This window comes from Chionomys nivalis, chromosome 8 (genome assembly GCF_950005125.1).
Source record: "Chionomys nivalis chromosome 8, mChiNiv1.1, whole genome shotgun sequence".
In the NCBI taxonomy this organism is placed as follows: Eukaryota; Metazoa; Chordata; class Mammalia; order Rodentia; family Cricetidae; genus Chionomys; species Chionomys nivalis.
The window spans coordinates 14,297,937-14,316,257 of record NC_080093.1 but is presented as its reverse complement, the minus strand read 5'-3'; the positions used below and the strand labels follow the sequence as shown (position 1 = coordinate 14,316,257).

General features: G+C 45.9%; 1 protein-coding gene across 5 annotated transcripts in view; it reads left to right on the top strand.

Annotated features, from left to right (window-relative positions):
* Gbf1 (golgi brefeldin A resistant guanine nucleotide exchange factor 1) overlaps positions 1 to 17,968 on the top strand; it is a 143,289-nt gene extending 125,321 nt beyond the window's left edge. For 2 of the 5 annotated variants that reach the window (XM_057777363.1, XM_057777367.1), the window contains 19 exons: positions 1,037 to 1,273; positions 1,542 to 1,635; positions 1,966 to 2,142; positions 3,863 to 3,927; positions 4,016 to 4,139; positions 4,329 to 4,400; positions 4,518 to 4,612; positions 4,837 to 4,990; positions 10,768 to 10,993; positions 11,448 to 11,608; positions 11,711 to 11,957; positions 12,035 to 12,255; positions 14,865 to 15,015; positions 15,096 to 15,226; positions 15,411 to 15,512; positions 15,781 to 15,894; positions 16,011 to 16,191; positions 16,473 to 16,601; positions 17,134 to 17,968. In XM_057777363.1, the coding sequence (XP_057633346.1) occupies positions 1,037 to 1,273; positions 1,542 to 1,635; positions 1,966 to 2,142; positions 3,863 to 3,927; positions 4,016 to 4,139; positions 4,329 to 4,400; positions 4,518 to 4,612; positions 4,837 to 4,990; positions 10,768 to 10,993; positions 11,448 to 11,608; positions 11,711 to 11,957; positions 12,035 to 12,255; positions 14,865 to 15,015; positions 15,096 to 15,226; positions 15,411 to 15,512; positions 15,781 to 15,894; positions 16,011 to 16,191; positions 16,473 to 16,601; positions 17,134 to 17,414 (2,962 nt within the window). In that variant the 3' untranslated portion in view covers positions 17,415 to 17,968. The remainder of the gene's footprint in view (positions 1 to 1,036; positions 1,274 to 1,541; positions 1,636 to 1,965; positions 2,143 to 3,862; positions 3,928 to 4,015; positions 4,140 to 4,328; positions 4,401 to 4,517; positions 4,613 to 4,836; positions 4,991 to 10,767; positions 10,994 to 11,447; positions 11,609 to 11,710; positions 11,958 to 12,034; positions 12,256 to 14,864; positions 15,016 to 15,095; positions 15,227 to 15,410; positions 15,513 to 15,780; positions 15,895 to 16,010; positions 16,192 to 16,472; positions 16,602 to 17,133) is intronic. The other 3 variants (XM_057777366.1, XM_057777365.1, XM_057777364.1) reach the window with 3 other exon arrangements.
* Positions 17,969 to 18,321: the final 353 nt, after the last annotated feature.

Sequence of the window (18,321 nt, the reverse complement as noted above, 5' to 3'; positions counted from 1 at the left end):
CCTGTTGTCAGAGTCACATCAGATTGCAGTGACTCTCATGCCCTGGCTTTAGCTTTGAGACTTACCTGGGCAGCCTCCTCTGTGACAGCTCATTTCTTTTTTTTTTTTTTTTTTTTTTTTTTTTTTTTTTTTTTTTTGGTTTTTCGAGACAGGGTTTCTCTGTGACTTTGGAGCCTGTCCTGGAACTAGCTCTGTAGACCAGGCTGGTCTCGAACTCACAGAGATCCGCCTGCCTCTGCCTCCCGAGTGCTGGGATTAAAGGCGTGCGCCACCATCGCCCGGCGACAGCTCATTTCTTGTTTAAAGAAGCTTGAACCCAAAAATGGACCTCCAAGATTCCTTAGGATCCATACAAATTGACTCTCTTGTGTGTGTGTGTGTGTGTTTGTGTGTGTGTGTATTTACAGACACGTTTGGTACCAGGGACTGAACTAAGAATGTGTTTCTTTGCAGAGCTACTTCTCCAGTTCAAACTATTCCTCTTAAGTGAGGTATCTTGACCCTATTTCCTGATCCCAAATTACCTGGTTTTCCTGGAGAACTCACAAAATGCATTCTCTGGTTTGTAGAGTCATTATGCCCAGTACTAGAGGGTAACTTGAGTCAGAGATAGGAAACTTAGTTGTTTTGGTAATGTTTTGAAACAGAGCCTCATATAGCTCCAGATTGCCTCAAACTTGCTATGTAGCTGAGTCTGACCTTTGAACTCCTGATCTTGCATCGGTCTACCAAGTGCTAAAATTATAGATATGTGTCACCATATCTATATTGTTAGTTCTTTATAATAAATTAAAAAAGGTGGATGTTTATGCCCCTACCCAGAAAGAATGTGAACTCTGAAGGCTTAGAGACGGGACTGTGAGATTATGAATGCATTCACTCTCTCCCTCGCCCAGAGGTGGGCTGCAGACAGATTACTTAGCTGCGGCTGTGATAGCCTCATAGAATGGAGATACTTGTAGAGGTGAAACCCCTTTTCTTAGTTTGGAAGCAGCATGTTCACACGAGTGCATCTAGTTCTTTTCCCCCCTAACAGGAATGAGGAGATCGTGATGCCTGAGGAACAGACTGGCCTGGTCCGTGAGAACTATGTGTGGAACGTGCTGCTTCATCGAGGTGCTACCCCTGAGGGCATATTCCTTCGTGTTCCTCCTGGCAGCTATGACCTTGACCTCTTCACTATGACCTGGGGCCCCACTATTGCTGCTCTCTCTTACGTCTTTGATAAAAGCCTTGAGGAGACCATCATCCAAAAAGCCATCTCAGGCTTCAGGTAGCCCAACCTTGGCCTTGGTCTTCCTGTCTTTCCGTCTCACTAAGTTAACATGGGCTTGCCCCCATGCCTCTTTGACTCAGAATGGGATGTCTCCTGATTTTCTAGAGGGAGGCTGGAGCCTGGGAAATCTCAATCTTAAACAGACTGGAGTTAAAGATTTCTTTCTGTGACCCAATGGGGAAGAACCAATAGGAAGCTGCTTAGGAACTTGAGAGGGCTGAGTGGCCTTCCAGTGACTGTTTCTGTCATGGGGGTGACATTACAGGAAGTGTGCCATGATCTCCGCCCACTATGGCCTCAGCGATGTGTTTGACAATCTCATCATCTCTCTGTGCAAGTTCACAGCTCTCAGTAGTGAGGTGAGTTGGAGCAGGAACTATGCTTAGAGCCCCAAAGGAGAATAAGCCTCAGCCATGGAGGCTGCATCTACCATATGTACCCACTTGAACAAGCTTAGGCCATTTCTGACTGGCAAGTTCTGGAATGAGACTAGTGCCATCTCATGTAATGGGATTGGGGAGGAGATACCATAGGAAGACCTTGGTCAGGTTGACTTTTCCCACTAATATTATAGGGAGCTTGAAGCATATCTAGCAGATAGACTGTCAGGGAACCATAGGCAGAGAGACCTGAAAGAGCCTCCTTTCCAGACATGAACCAACCTAAGTCTCTTGACATCGCCTTTCCAGTCTATTGAGAACCTGCCCAGTGTGTTTGGAAGCAACCCTAAAGCTCACATTGCAGCCAAGACAGTATTCCATTTGGCCCATCGTCATGGTGACATCCTTCGGGAGGGCTGGAAGAATATCATGGAGGCTATGCTGCAGCTCTTCCGAGCCCAACTTTTACCCAAGGCTATGGTGGAGGTAATCCTTCCTTCTCCCCTTCCTCCTTCTCCCCTCCCCCACACCGTCTTCCTTTCTTCCTTCCTTCCTTTCTTCTCTGTTTCTTCTGCATCATGTATCTTGATCCTATTCATTTCCCCATCCCTTCGCATCTGCCCTCTGCCCCTGCACTGCCCCCAAATAAAACAAAATGTAAGAAAAAAAGGGGAAAATAATGGAAGCTTCAGTGTGACACAGTGAGTCACACTATAAACCCCTTTGTCCATATATGTTTACTTACAAGTGTTCATTGCAAAGAGTCATTGGCCTGGTTTGAGGACTCTGGTTTCTACTATACTATCAATGCTGGGCCCTCACTGAGACTTCCTAGATACCCTGTTATTGCCCTGTTTAGTGAAGCTCCTGCAGCTTTGGGTCTGCAGATCAGGCCCCTTCATATGCTCCAGCAGATCAAAGATGGAGTGGATATTGGGTCGGGCAAAATCATAACCCTGAGGCCTAGGCAGTTGTAGGGTTGGTCCATCAGATAAGAAATGGAGACAACTCCATGGAGGTAAATCTTGATAGAATGTTCAGCATTAACAAGGCAGAATAGCACTAAACCTGATGCTTGCCAAAGCTCACTAGAGCATCTCAAATGTAAAACTACAGGTCTTGGAGAGAAGCTGTAAAGAAAGGCTGGCAGAAGCCATTGTCAGTCACCTCTTTTTTTTTAAGTTTTATTTATTTTTTACGTATACAGTGCCTTCATGTGTAACTGCATGACAGAAGATGGTATCATATCTCATTATAGGTGGTTGTGAACCACCATGTGGTTGCCAGGAATTGAACTCAGGACTTCTGGAAGAGCAGCCAGTGCTCTTAACTTCTGAGCCATCTCTCGAGCCATCAGTCACCTCTTTTAGGGCACATAATAGTGTATGAACTGTCTACAGAAAGAAATCTAGAGAATTTTGCCTGGGCCAGTGAATGTAAATAATATACAGAAAGAAATTATTTATTTTTTTGAGACAAGCTTTTGCTAAGTTGACTAGGTTAGTCTTGAACTTGCTATGTAGCTTCTGCCTCAGTGCTGACATTACAGTCAGTGTCCCACTAAGCCCATCTTTTCTTTCTTCTTTCTTTCTTTTTTTTTTTTTTTTTTTTTGGTTTTTCGAGACAGGGTTTCTCTGTGGCTTTGGAGCCTGTCCTGGAACTAGCTCTTGTAGACCAGGCTGGTCTCGAACTCACAGAGATCCGCCTGCCTCTGCCTCCCGAGTGCTGGGATTAAAGGCGTGCGCCACCATCGCCTGGCCTTTCTTTCTTTTTTTTTTGCTTTTCGAGATAGGGTTTTTCTGTAGCTTTGGAGCCTGTCCTCGAATTTGCTCTTGTAGGCCAGGCTGGCCTTGAACTCACTCAAACTCAGGCAGAAATCTACCTGCCTCTGCCTCCCAAGTGCTGGGGTTAAAGGCGTGCACCACCACCACCCAGCAAGATAATTCCTTTTAATTATTTTTTAGATTTATGTGTATATACATTTTGCCTGGATGTGTGTATATGCATGCACCACATGCATACCTAATACCAATGGAGGTCAGAAGAAGGCATCAGATTCCCTGGAACTGGAGTTATCGATGATTGTAACCCACCATGTCAGTGCTAGGAACTAAACCAGGTCCTCTGCAAAAGCAACAAGTGCTCTTAACCTCTGAGGCGTCTCCCCAGACTCATAGAAATAAATTACTCTTGATCTATTTTCCAGGTAGAAGATTTTGTGGATCCCAATGGCAAGATCTCTCTACAGCGGGAGGAGATGCCATCAAACCGGTAAGGGCAGACCCATTGGTTGAGGCTTTAGGAGAGGGAGACAGTCAGAGTGTCGTTGCTCACCAGGACATGTATCCTTCTCCTACAGAGGAGAGTCTTCAGTACTTAGCTTTGTGAGCTGGCTGACACTGAGTGGTCCTGAGCAGTCTAGTGTACGGGGCCCATCTACAGAGAGCCAGGAAGCCAAGAGAGTGGCCTTGGACTGTATCAAGGTAACTGCCTATCTGTGTCTCATGAGAAATCCTAGACTCCTTCCTTCTAGAAAGAGGGGACCCTGTGAACTGAAGAGTATAATCATGTAGGGCTTATAACAAGGACAATTCTTCCTGCTTTCCCTGGCTTTTGGAAATTCTCTTCCCTATAGCCTTTATTATAAATTCCCTTTCTTATATTCCCTCTAGCAATGTGACCCAGAAAAAATGATCACAGAAAGCAAGTTCCTCCAGCTGGAATCACTGCAGGAGCTTATGAAGGTACAAGATGAGGAGGTCTGAGAGGCAATGGGGTAGTGGTGTGTGCCTCAATTTCTGTTGGGACAGTCAGTGGCTGGCTTCTCTTCCATTTCTACTTTCCCTGTTGTTGCCCTCTAGGCTCTGGTCTCAGTGACCCCAGATGAAGAGACATATGATGAAGAAGATGCTGCTTTTTGTCTGGAGATGCTGCTGAGGATCGTGTTGGAGAACAGGTGTGAGAGAGCAATCTTTAAGCAGACCTATCCTGAGCTGAAGCCTAAAGCCATCTTGCTGAGTGGCTTCTGGGAGCAAGAAACACATGAAGCTCTGGGCACAAGGGGAGAGCTTGTGTTTGACTGCGTAGGGCACAATTCCAGTGAACTGTGAAAGGCCTAGGAGACTTACTTCCTAGTGGCCTGCCCAGTTGAGACTGTCCTTTACCCTTCATGATTTTTAGGGACCGTGTGGGCTGTGTATGGCAGACTGTTCGAGATCATCTATACCACTTGTGTGTTCAGGCACAAGATTTCTGCTTTCTTGTGGAACGAGCAGTGGTAGGGCTCCTACGCCTAGCCATTCGGCTGCTCCGGAGAGAAGAGATTAGTGGCCAGGTAAGCAAGTGCATGTAAGAGGATGGGCACGTATACAAGGAATAAGGTCATAGTATCAGCTGTGGATATGGCCTAAGCGTAAAGTCCATTCAGTATCCTGTATCTTTAGCACAGTGGTTCACCTCAGGGCTGGTACAGTCTAACAGGGGCATTGAGGGTAGGCCTGGAATGGTTTTAGACATAAGGTTTGCTTTAGGATTGGGCTGCTGCTGTTTTTAGCAGTCCATCTCGTATATGGTTTCTTGTTCTGGGAGAGGAGGTGTTGAAGTTTCTTATCCTTACATGTAGAACCCCAAAGGTAAGATCGCATGGTTCAGGTATAAAAATGAGTACTGAACAACAGTTAGAGTCAACAGTCACAAGAATAAGATCTGTACACAAAGCCATACTTCCATGTGATAATATGAATAAATGGAATTGAAATTAAGAAATGTAATGTCCGCCGGGCAATGGTGGCACACGCCTTTAATCCCAGCACTCAGGAGGCAGAGGCAGGCGGATCTCTGTGAGTTCGAGACCAGCCTGGTCTACAGAGCAAGTTCCAGGACAGGCTCCAAAGCCACAGAGAAACCCTGTCTCGAAAAACCAAAAAAAAAAAAAAAAAAAAAGAAATGTAATGTCCAGGCTAGGGTGATAGCTTAGCCATTAAGAGCACTTGCTGCTCTTGCAAAGGACCTGAGTTCAGTTCCCAACATCCACTGATGGCTCCAACCATCCTTACTCTTATTCCAGAGTATTTTCTAACCTCTGCAGATTCCAGGCACATGTATGGTGTGTATACATACATGTAGGCAAAGCATGTAGAAGAGGAGGAGGAGAATACAGTTTCAGGCAGACATGGTAGTGTTGGAAAGAGGGTCCCTTTGTTCTGTCCCAGCCGCCCCGCTAGCTTACACCCGAAATAACCACACAGAAATTGTATTGATTAAATTACTGCATGACCCATTATCTCTAGCCTCTTATTGTCTAATTCTTACATCTTGATTTAACCCGTTTCTATTAAATCTGTGTATTGCCACATAACTGTGGCTTACCAGCAAGACTCTAACCAGCATCCGTCCCAGGCAGGAGATCCATGGTGTCTGCCACTCTGTCCTTCTTCCCAGCATTCAGTTCTGTCTACTCCGCCTACCTAAGTTCTGCCCTATCAGGCCAAAGCAGTTTCTTTATTAATTAACCAATGAAAACAACACAAATACAGAAGGACCTCCTACACCATGGTAATGCATGCCTTTAATCCCAGGGGTCAGGGACAGCCACAGTCAATCTCTGTGAATTTGAGTCCAGCCAGAGTCACATAGACCTGTCTTCTAAAAAAGCAATTCCAACCTGGCATGGTGGTACACGACTTTAATCCTAGCACTTGGGAGACAGAGGCAGGCAGATCTCTTTGAATTTGAAGCCAACATAATGAGTTCTAGGGCAGCCAGGGCTTGTAGAGAGACTGCTTCAGATAGGTAGACAGACGGACAGACAGATGGACGGATGGATAGATAGAGTGCTACAATTCTACACCAGATAATCAGACATGGTCACCAGCCTGTGTGATATCAGCATCCAGGAGATAGAGACATATCACCAGGGAATCATGGCACATGTTGCTTTGTTTGTTTGTTTACAAGATAGGATCTCACCTTCCAGCTCTGAGTGTCCTGGAACTCGCATGTAGACCAAGCTAGCCTTGAACTCAAACTAACTCACAGAAATCCTAGCAAGACAGGATTTTTTTTTCCTGGCTAATGGTTATGGTTTTATTAGTACATTTCTGGCATCACTTTTCATCAGGGAGACTAGAAAATTAATATGGGCAAGGTAAGTATAAAATTAATATATGCCACATATGGTGATCCTGTGCACACTGAGCCAGAGAGCGAATAGAAGATAAGGCACACACTGATTGATTTTTCTTCATCAAAGCCTGCAAGATTTCATTTCATTGGCCGGGCGGTGGTGGCGCACGCCTTTAATCCCAGCACTCGGGAGGCAGAGGCAGGCGGATCTCTGTGAGTTCGAGACCAGCCTGGTCTACAAGAGCTAGTTCCAGGACAGGCTCCAAAAAACCACAGAGAAACCCTGTCTCGAAAAACCAAAAAAAAAAAAAAAAAAAAGATTTCATTTCATTAAGTAGACAGCATATCTAAGAGTGAATTTTATGTGACACTTGACAAACAGGATTTTAATCCTTGTACTTGGGAGGTAGAGGCAGAGGCAAATTAGGAGTTTAAGGCCATCCTCAGCTCCATCCTTAGCTTCATGGGCAAACTAGGCTATATATGACCTTGTCTCAAAAGAACAAACATAAAAGCAATACCACTTACAAGTACTCCAGATAAAGTGAAGTTCTTATAAAACATTCAACATTTATATGCTAAAAACTAGGAAATGGCCAGGCAGCAGTGGAACAGCCTTCAATCCAACGCTCAGGAGGCAGAAGTAGGCAGATCTCTGTGAGTTTGAAGCCAGCCTGGTCTACTTTGCATTCCTGGGATATAACTGCCATTATTAGGCTTGGCATGATAGCAAGTGTCTTTATCCACTTGACCATCTCACCAGCATGGGTTTTTGTTGTTGGTCAGGTTTGTTACTTTTGAAACAGTCCCACTGTGTAGCCCTGATTGGTTGTTTTGACTTAAGGTGTACCGTGTATCTCAGGATGGCCTCACAGTCTTCCTGCCTCTGCCTCCCTAAACTGGGATTACAGCTGTGCATCCCGTGTTCTGCCACTCTAGCCAATATTAAACTTTGTTGTGATTATGTAGGATTGGGGGCTGGAGAGATGTCTCCAAGGTTAAGAGCATTGAATCTTTTACCAACACACCCTGGTTGGACCTCCAGCACAGTAGCTAACAACCCTCTAGAGCTCCAATCCCAGGAATCTGATGTCCTCTTTTGGCCTCCATAAAGATTGCATTGGTACACAAACACATACAGTCAATACATACAGGCAAATCACCCATACACGTAAATAATAAATAATTTTTAAATTATGTAGCATAAATGAATAAGTAGACAAAGCTATTGAACAAATAGACGATCCAGAAATAGACACACAAATATGTTCAACTGAATGGTTTGGGACTGTTTTACTTTGGGTTTTCTTATTTGGTTGGTTTTGATTTTGAGATAAGATCTTTTTATGTGACCCACACTGGCCATATTCCTGTCTCAATCTCCCAAGTGAACTTGACTTAAACATTTATTTTGCATAAAAATTAGACGAATGGTAATTTAAAAGATATAATGGAGAGGGTAGAGAGATGGCTCAGTAGTAGAGAACACTCGCTGTTCTTGTAACAACCTTGGGTTTGGTTCCCAGCAACACATGGTGACTCACAACCATCTGTAACTCCAGTTCCAGAGGACACAGTGCCCTCTTGTGACCTCCTTGTGACTCACAACCATCTGTAACTCCAGTTCCAGAGGACACAGTGCCCTCTTGTGACCTCCTTGGGCAGCAGGCGTGTACATGGTACACATAATGTATATGCATACATATAAAATAAAAGATCTAAAAAATAAGATCTATATATATATATTGTAAAATCTTTAGACACATAGAGAAAATCTCAGGTTCTAAAACTAAGTATTTCTAATGTGGTTTACTAGTTTATTACATAATTATTTTAAAAACTCAAAAGTCTGAACACAAACACTGCATCATCAGGGAGGGCCTCGAGCTCCCATCTCTCCCTTTAGACTGCTCACAATCTAAGACAAGCTTCTTCTGCTTCTGTGCATAACCTGAAATTCTTCCCCTCAAGTGTTTACACTCCAGCTACAAAGTGGAGCTGGGAAAGGTACAGGAAGATAAAAAATGTTCTTGTTACTGCACAGCATCTAAAGTGACTGAAGAGCCTCGGTAGTAACAGGAAGTAAAGAACTTCTGTGAAATGTCCCCTACAAAGTAGGTCTGTAAGGGCATAGGCACATGAACTAACTAACGATTTGTTTAGTTTTTAGTTTTAAATTTTTTGAAACAGGGACTCACTGGATAGCCCTGACTGGCCTGGAAATCACACTAGCCTCAAACTCAGAGATTTGTCCGTCTCTGCCTCTTGAGTGCTGGCATTAAAGGTCTGTGCCACCACCCACCATGCCCAGCCCAATAAGTTTTTTTTTTTTTTTTTTTTGGTTTTTCGAGACAGGGTTTCTCTGTAGCTTTGGAGCCTGTCCTGGAACTCCCTTTGTAGACCAGGCTGGCCTCGAACTCACAGAGATCCGCCTGCCTCTGCCTCCCGAGTGCTGGGATTAAAGGCGTGCGCCACCACCGCCCAGCTAAGTTTTTTTACTTGATATTAAAAGCACAGTCCATAGAGGAAGGATTGATAAATTAAATTTTCAATCTATGAAAGCTTAATTGAAAAAATGAAAAGCTAAGTTATAAAGCAATAGAAAATGTTTACAAATTATACTTGAGAAAAGTCTAGTATCAAAAAGCAAACATAGGGGCTGGAGAGATGGCTCAGCGGTTGAGAGCACTGACTGCTCTTCCAGAGGACCCTGGTTCAATTCCCAGCACCCACATAGCAGCTTACAACTGTTTGTAACTCCAGTTCCAGGGGACCTGACATCCTCACACAGACATACACACCAATGCACATCAAATAAAAATATATAAATTATTTTTAAAAATGCAAACATGGGAAAAAGAGATAGTTCACAGATGATATACAAATAGCCAGTAAGCCCATGAAATAGCATTTTCCATTAGGAAAATGCAAAAATAACACACATCACTATGTACTTACCAGAATAGCTAAAATTAAAAGTGATAATACCAATTGCTGGCAAGGATACAGAGAAACTAGATTATTCATACATTTCTTGGGGGAATAAAAAATAATATAGCTACTCTAATGGCAGTTTATTATAAAACTGAATATTCATTTACCAGAAAATACACTTTTGGGCATTTATCCCAGAAAAAAAAGCCTTATTTTAACTTTAAAATATGTATGTAAATGTTCATTGAAGCTGTATTTATCAAAGCCAAAAGCTGGAGTCAGCCTGATGACTCGCAGGAAGAGAATACACTATGGTATGAACATACCGTGGAATGCTGTCCAGCAGCCTAGAGAAGCAGACCCGATGTGTAAAAGCGTGGGTAGATCTCCAGGTGGGGGAGACTAGTCTTAGGCAGTAGTTCCATCTAGATAACATTTTAGAATTCATAGAATTTTAGAAGTTGAGAGCAGATTGCTAAGGGTTATAAATGGGACCAGAGAAAAGGACTGGAAAAGTGGCTGTCAAGCAGCAGCGTGGCTCCCATGGTGTAGGAACTTGTGGGTAGACAACGCTACACAGGTGATAAATTGTAGAACTCGGTACACCCTTAGTACACATATGAATTCAAGTAAAATTTGGGAAAGCCTGTGGAAACCAGTAGATTATTCCTAATTCTGTCCTGTTGTCATGTTATACTTACTTCTGCATCATATTGCCTTTGAGATAGACTAGACAAAGTATACAAGGAAACTCTGTGTTGTTATAACTATATGTGAACATATAATTAATAAAAATACCAATATTAAAAAATGAAGCATGACCAAGGGTGTACTTTAGCTGTAGAGTGCTTGCCTAATACATCAAGGCCCTGGGTTCAATTCCCAGTACTCCAAAAGAAAAGAAGACAATACCAGATCAGTGACAGTTGAGTCCAAGCCACACTCCCCGCACTAGCCTAGATGACTGACTAATAGGGATGATCAGTCAGGAAACTTGTTCTATGTCCGTCCCACTTCCTATTCCTCATCCCATCCCATTCCATCCCATCCCAGGTCCTACTCTCCCTACGCATCTTGTTACTGATGAAGCCCAGCGTGCTGTCCAGAGTCAGCCACCAGATTGCATACGGGCTCCATGAACTCCTCAAGACCAATGCAGCCAACATCCACTCTGGTGATGACTGGGCCACCCTCTTCACATTGCTGGAGTGCATCGGCTCAGGCGTGAAGCCTCCAGATGCTCTACAGGCCACAGCCAGGCCCGATGCTCCAGATGCTGGTATGCACTTTCCCAGGAAGATGCTCACTGTCAGATAAGCAGTTAGGACCCAAAAGCTTCTGTGGGAAAACAAAACACAGGTTATTATGGTCATCAGATTAAACACACCTGGTCTCTGCCATCTGCTTCCAGATCTTCCGATACTTAATTGACAACCCACAGGCTAGATAGCATGAAGGCAAGCAGATAGTGCAGAAAGCTGTCAAGCCCCATTTCTACTGTTTTGAAAACCATTTTACAGAAACCTATGTCCTATGCCACATTTCCCTAACAGCTGCTATTAGTTGCTATCAAAAGCCCAAATTAGCTTGCTACCCTATTTGGTCAAGAGAGATGTTGTCCAGGACCAAAAGTAAGCCAGGCATGAGAGAAGATGTCAAGCCTCAGCAACTTTCTTTAGGATCTGTTTTCCTGTTCCATGTCCCATCTCTGCTCTTTTCCCTGCCTGGCTTAGGAGCGCAGTCAGACAGTGAGCTCCCATTCTACCATCAAAATGATGTCAGCCTGGACCGTGGGTATACTTCCGACTCAGAAGTCTACACTGACCATGGCAGGCCTGGCAAGATACACCGATCAGCCACAGATGCTGATATGGTCAACAGTGGTTGGTTAGTGGTGAGTCTACTACCATGCTGAGCCTGTAAGATTCTTGGTTCTCAGAGAGACATCTGAGGTGCCTTAGAACAGGGCCCCAACATGTACCATGTGTGTTTATAGGTGGGAAAGGATGACATCGAGAACTCCAAAGCAGGAGCAGGGCTCAGCAAGCCAGGCACTTCACCCCTGGTGAATCAGTACAGCCTCACAGTGGGCCTAGACCTGGGACCACATGACACGAAGTCCCTGCTCAAGTGTGTGGAATCATTGTCCTTCATTGTTCGTGATGCTGCTCACATCACTCCTGACAACTTTGAACTCTGTGTCAAGACTCTCCGCATCTTTGTTGAGGCCAGTCTAAATGGTGGTAAGTCACCTATTGAAGGGACAGTTGGGGTGTAGATCAGGTAGAGAGGGGAGAAAGCTATGGGAATATGACCTAAGTCTGGCTCTGCTCAGGGTGCAAGTCCCAGGACAAACGTGGCAAGAGTCACAAATATGACAGCAAAGGGAACCGCTTCAAGAAAAAAACCAAGGAGGGCTCAATGCTTCGGCGGCCCCGAACCTCCAACCAACATGCCACTCGGGGTGGACATAGTGATGAGGAAGAGGATGAAGGTGTGCCTGCCAGCTACCATACGGTGTCTTTACAGGTCAGTCAAGACGTAAGTATGGCACCCTTTACTTCTTCTCCTGCACCTGAGACTCAGAACTTGGGCGGAACCAGGGAAAGTCAGAACTCAGAAGGAATACCCATTGTATGCTTCCCATCCCCTCAACCACCATCCCTTATCCGAAACCACCTGTAAGTCTTTGCTTATAGTACGCTTGTTCATTTGGAGACAGGGTCTCACCACGTAGTGCTAGCTTACCTGGAAATTCCCCATGTGTACTAAAACTCACACAGATCTATTTGCCTCTGCCTCCTGTGTACTGAAATCAAAGGCATGTGCCATCACAGCTGGCACTAATTTAAATTAGTAGTTTTTGGGCTGGGGATTTATCTCAGTAGGTAGAGTACTTGTCTAGCATGTTCAAGACCCTTAGTTCAGATTTACATATTTAAAGACTTCACTTATTTAATACATGATGTAGGCACATGATACAAGGTTCAGAAGGTAGAAAAGGATAGATTGATAAGATTGAGCTTCCATTTATTCCTGTATCCAACCAGAGACCCCCTTACTAGAGGTGGTTACATCTCTAGCATTTTGTCTATCCTTCCATAGTTATTAAGTGTCTTTCAGGCTAACTTTAATTGACTAGATAAATGGACAAACAGTTTCCTTCAGAGTAGCCTTAGAAAGATGATGAAAAGCCAGCATGGTGGTGCACACCTTTAATCCCAGCACTCAGGAGGCAGAGGCAGGCAGATCTCTGTAAGTTCGAGGCCAGCCTGCTCTATAAAGGGATTTCCAGGACAACCAGGGCTATGCAGAGAAACCCTATCTCAAAAAAAAAAAAAAAAAAAAAAAAAAGAAGAAGAAGAAGGAGGAGGGAGGGAGGGAGGAATCAGGTAGGAGAAATAGCTCAGCAGTTAAGAGTGCCTACTACTCTTGCAGAGGACAGATGAACCAGCCTCAGCTCCTAGTACCCATATCAGGCGGCTGTAACTTCTTAGAACTCTAGTTCAGGGAATCTGACACTCTTTGGCTTCTACAGGCACTTATGCACACATGGTGTACCTGAAGTCACATGGGCACACACACATAAGTTAATTTGAAGGCTGGAGAGGTGTCCTGCAGTTAAGGATTAAGGACACTGACTGCTCTTCCAGAGGACCCAGATTCAGTTCTCAGCACCACACAGCAGCTCACATCTGTAACTACAGGTGCAGGGGACTGTGATGCCTTCTTCTGGCCTCTTAGGCACTGTATATACATGGTGCACAGACATACTGCAGGCAAAATACCCATACAGTATAAGATAAAAATAATTATAATTAAATTTTTTTTTAAATAGAATAAATATGTTCAGGAGGCAGAAGCAGGCAGATCTCTGAGTTCAGGGCCAGCCTGGTCTACAGAGCAAGCTCCAAAATAGCCAGGGCTGCACAGAGAAACCCTGTCTCAGGAGGTGGGGGGTAATTTTTTAAAAAAGAAAACTGATTGGGCTGGAGAGATGGCTCAGTGGTTAAGAGCATTGCCTGCTCTTCCAAAGGTCCTGAGTTCAATTCCCAGCAACCGCATGGTAGCTCACAACCATCAGCAATGAGGACTGGTGCCCTCTTCTGGCCTGTAGGCATACACGCAGACAGAATGTTGTATACTTAATAAATAAATAAATTTTTTAAAAAAAAAAAAAACTGATGAAAAAAATGTGTTAAATCTGGGCAGACACTGTTGGCTGTGCAAGCCTTTGAGTCTGAAGTTTGCTTTTTTAAGTTTATCGTTGTATGTGGGCATGTGCACCATGGCATGAGTGTGAAGCTGGAGGACAACTCAGTGAGCTGGTTCTCTCCTTCTACCTGTGCATGGGTTCCAGGATCCAACTCAGGTTGCCAGGCTGCATGGCAAACATTTTCACCTGCTAAGCCATCGCACTAGCCCCAAGTTTGCTGTGTTTTTCAAATGAGATTAACAAAGGCAATTGATATGAGTCAAGTGGATAAAGGTGCTTGCTGCCAAGGCTGGTGACTCGAGTCACCCCCAGAACCCACATGGTGGCGGAGGAGAGAACCAATTCCTAAAAATTATCCTCCACACACATGTTGTGGCATGCACACACAAAAACAAAATAAGCATTTTTTATTATAATAAGGTTAATAAAATTTTAAAATTAATAAAATTTCCAGGTGTGAAATAGAATTGAGCATCTTTCTTGGAGCCAGAGAGATGGCCCAGCAGTTAAGAGGATCTAGGTTTGGTTCCCCCACCCATGTGGCAGCTCACAGGAATCTCTAACTCCAGTCCCAGGGCATCCAGTGCCCTCTTCTCTCCTCATGGGCACAGCATGCACATGATGCACAAACAAAACATGTGCAGGCAAACACCCGTAAAAATAAATACATTTTAAAAATTACAAAAACAGAAAGTGCCATTTTCCCTGTAATCTCAGTGCACATGCCTGCTAATGTCTTCTTCTATAAGTAACTCTTGACTTCCTTCCTCTAGGAACACTGCCTGGACTAGAGCAAAAGAGGTTGTGAGAGGAATGGAGTGGGGCCTACTTGTGCTGAGGGTCCCTTGAAGACTCAGTCAGGGAGAGCTGGGGAGGGAGGGAAAGGGCCCGGCACAACAACCCTGCTCACATCCTCACTCCCTTCTCATCCCAGTTGCTGGACCTGATGCACACCCTGCACACTCGGGCAGCCTCTATCTACAGCTCCTGGGCAGAGGAACAACGCCACCTGGAGTCAGGTGGCCAGAAGATTGAAGCCGATTCACGCACTCTCTGGGCCCACTGCTGGTGCCCTTTATTACAAGGTAAACCTGGGGAGGGATGCAAGGTGTGGGACAGGTGACATTGAAGCCTGCAGAGCACCAAACCCTGCTCTTACTCTCAGGTATTGCCTGCCTATGCTGTGACGCCCGGCGCCAGGTGCGGATGCAGGCGCTGACGTATCTGCAGCGAGCACTTCTGGTACATGACCTACAAAAGCTAGATGCCCTGGAATGGGAGTCCTGCTTTAACAAGGTAGGACTTCTTACTGGTCTAAGAGAAAGTCCAAACCATAAGGCAGAAAGAGTCAGGCACCCTCAAAAGCTCCTTCCATCCCCCGGCATCAGACCTTCTCTGTTGTTCTGTGCCTATCCGCCCGGGCCCAGCATCCCTGGGACAAAGTTGTTCAACTGACTAACATTGGATGTTTACCTGCCAGGTGCTGTTTCCTCTACTGACCAAGCTGTTAGAAAATATCAGCCCTGCAGATGTTGGTGGGATGGAGGAGACCCGGATGAGGGCTTCCACACTGCTCTCAAAGGTACTGCTCAAAACCCTGCATCCACCTCCTCTCCCATTCCTGCCTTTTCCCCCAGAGAAGTCAGGTCTTCTCATAGGGTCCAAAGGTGACATGTAAGTGCTCAGAACCCCAGCCATCGGGCTGCTCAGGAACTCAGAGGGGTCTGGATTTCAGAGGAACCTCTGATTAAGTACTTGCAAGTTGGGGCCAGCTTCCTTCAGCTTTGGAGAGAGCCACAGAAGGTTCCCCCACTACCCTTGGCTAAAAGGGGCTGGCTGGTGGGCTCTAGGTCTTCCTGCAGCACCTGTCTCCACTGCTGTCACTGTCCACCTTTGCTGCCCTGTGGCTCACCATCCTGGACTTCATGGACAAGTACATGCATGCAGGTTCCAGTGATTTGCTGGTATGTTCTGCCTTGGCCCCATTCCCTTTTCCACATGCTGAGAAAACTTGCTATTTGCCCTTCATGGCTGCCTCCAACTTACCTCTCCTGTTTCATGGTCCCTCTGCTGCCTGTAGTCAGAAGCAATCCCTGAGTCTCTGAAGAACATGCTCCTGGTGATGGACACAGCAGAGATCTTCCACAGTGCAGATGCGAGAGGAGGCGGCCCCTCTGCCCTCTGGGAGATTACCTGGGAGCGCATTGATTGCTTTTTGCCACACTTACGTGATGAGCTCTTCAAGCAGACTGTCATCCAGGGTAGGGGTCTGCTCTGATCTCAGAAGGAATCCTCAAAGCTGAACTTTTTCTGTTCACTGGGAGGATGGGCAGATTCGTGGCTTCCCACTGGTCATGGTGATACATGCCCATAGTCCCCAGTACTTAGGAGCTGAAGGCAGGAGTCCAGAGTTAGGCCTTCTTCGGTTTCAGGTACATGTGAGCTAGCCATGGCTACCTGAGACTCTGTCACAGGGGGTGTTAGCCAGGATCCTGCAGGAAAGAAAGTACTAAGAGTTGCCATCTGGATTCTCTGCCCCCAGACCCCATGCCCACGGAACCTCACAGCCAAAAGCCTCTGGCCTCCACCCACCTGACTCCTGCTGCTGGTGACCCCAGGACGCCCGGCTATCCACCTTCCCCAGAGACACCCTCAGAAGTGGGGGCCTGTGGTGAGTTCCTGAGATACCCTCAGAAGTGGGGGCCTGTGGTGAGTTCCTCAGAGATGGTTGGTTAGAGAAAGCCTAGAAAGATACCCGGTGTAGTTTAGAATTACTGCTGGAATGGAGCTGGGAGACTGGGAAGAAGTCAGGGTGAGAATCCTGCCTGCCGGCTCCTCCTATGGGAAACAACAGGACCAATTACACTGTGATAAGGTTTCTAAGCTGGGAGGAGAGGGCTGCGTCACTATACAAGGCCTGTCACGCCTAATGATCCAGACCAAAACTGACCTGACTGAGGAGCACAGGAAAGGAGGAAGAGGCTAGAGGCAAGGTAACTGCATCCTGAGTGAGTTGTGGCTTTTTATATTGGTAGATGAATGCATTTTGTTACACGTGAATGTGGAAGCAAAATTGAAACTTAAGTTCTTTTATGTTTTAATGTATTAAGAGGAGTTTCACCTGAGAGAGAGAAGTTGGGAGGGACAGAGGTTTGAGAAGTCCACTGGAAGTCTGACTACAACCGCCTTTACTTTCCTTACAGACTCGGAGAAGCCTGAGGGTACGCGAGCCCCCAGCAGCAGCTCTCCCACATCACCAGTGGCCTCTAGCCCCAGCAGACTGAGTCCTTCCCCAGAGGGCCCTCCCCCACTGGCCCAGCCCCCACTAATCCTACAGCCACTGACTTCCCCACTGCAGGTGGGCGTGCCACCCATGACACTGCCCATCATCCTCAACCCCGCCCTCATCGAGGCCACCTCCCCAGTGCCACTCCTGTCCACACCCCGTCCTGCAGACCCTATGCCCACCTCTGAAGTCAACTAAGACAACCCTCGGAGATCGGGACCACTACTTCCCACCAGACGTTCCAGTCTCAAGAGCCACAGAAATCTTGAAGCCCAAAGCAAGCTGCTATTGCTACTACTTGATGGGGGAAATGAGAATTCTTACTTCATTCAGTGCTGGGATCCACTTCATGCTGCAAGACTCTTCCTCTACTGTCCATTCCTGAACTTCCAAGCTGAGAGTGGACACAGGCATAGCCCGTAGCCTCTGCTTTGAGCCTGGCAGCCCTGGGAAGGCATGGAGCCAACCCTGCTGTGCCAACCCTGCAGTGCCTGCCATTTGCCCCTCTGCCAGGTTAGGCATTAAGAGCCAAGCCCAGCCCCTCTGCACTTTGTTCCTCTCCATCCAGTCCCATCAGCCCTGGGCCACCTCCTCCAGTTCTTCTTCCTTTACTAAATAGTTATTCAGTTTGGAGTTGCTTGGCACCGTGGAGGGTGGGCAGGTAGGACTTGATGGGGGTCTGCCCATAGGAGCATGTACATACGGAGAATAACACCAATGGACTTTTTATGATGTAATAAATGTATTAGTACCAACACATTTCCTATTCCTCTGGCTTTCTTTTGCATTTGTGTCAGGGTACTATGTTATTGGATATCCTGTCCAAGGCTTGCTTGGGCCTTGGATAAACCGGTAAAGTGAAGCTGAACTTAACATCATAGAGGCCTGGTCCACCTGACCTCCCCCCACCCCAATGACCAGACAGCCAGAGGCTCCCCACTCACCATCTCATGAAGGAGCTGTGTCAAGGGCTTAAGCAGTCTTAAGCAGTTTCATAATTGCTCCAAGAGAGAACCTTAAAGCCTTCCAGGGCAGGTAAGTCAGAGCAGTTGTAGCTGCCCAGAAGTCTTTCAGATAAGCCTCATGGCCTGAGATTACAAGGAGG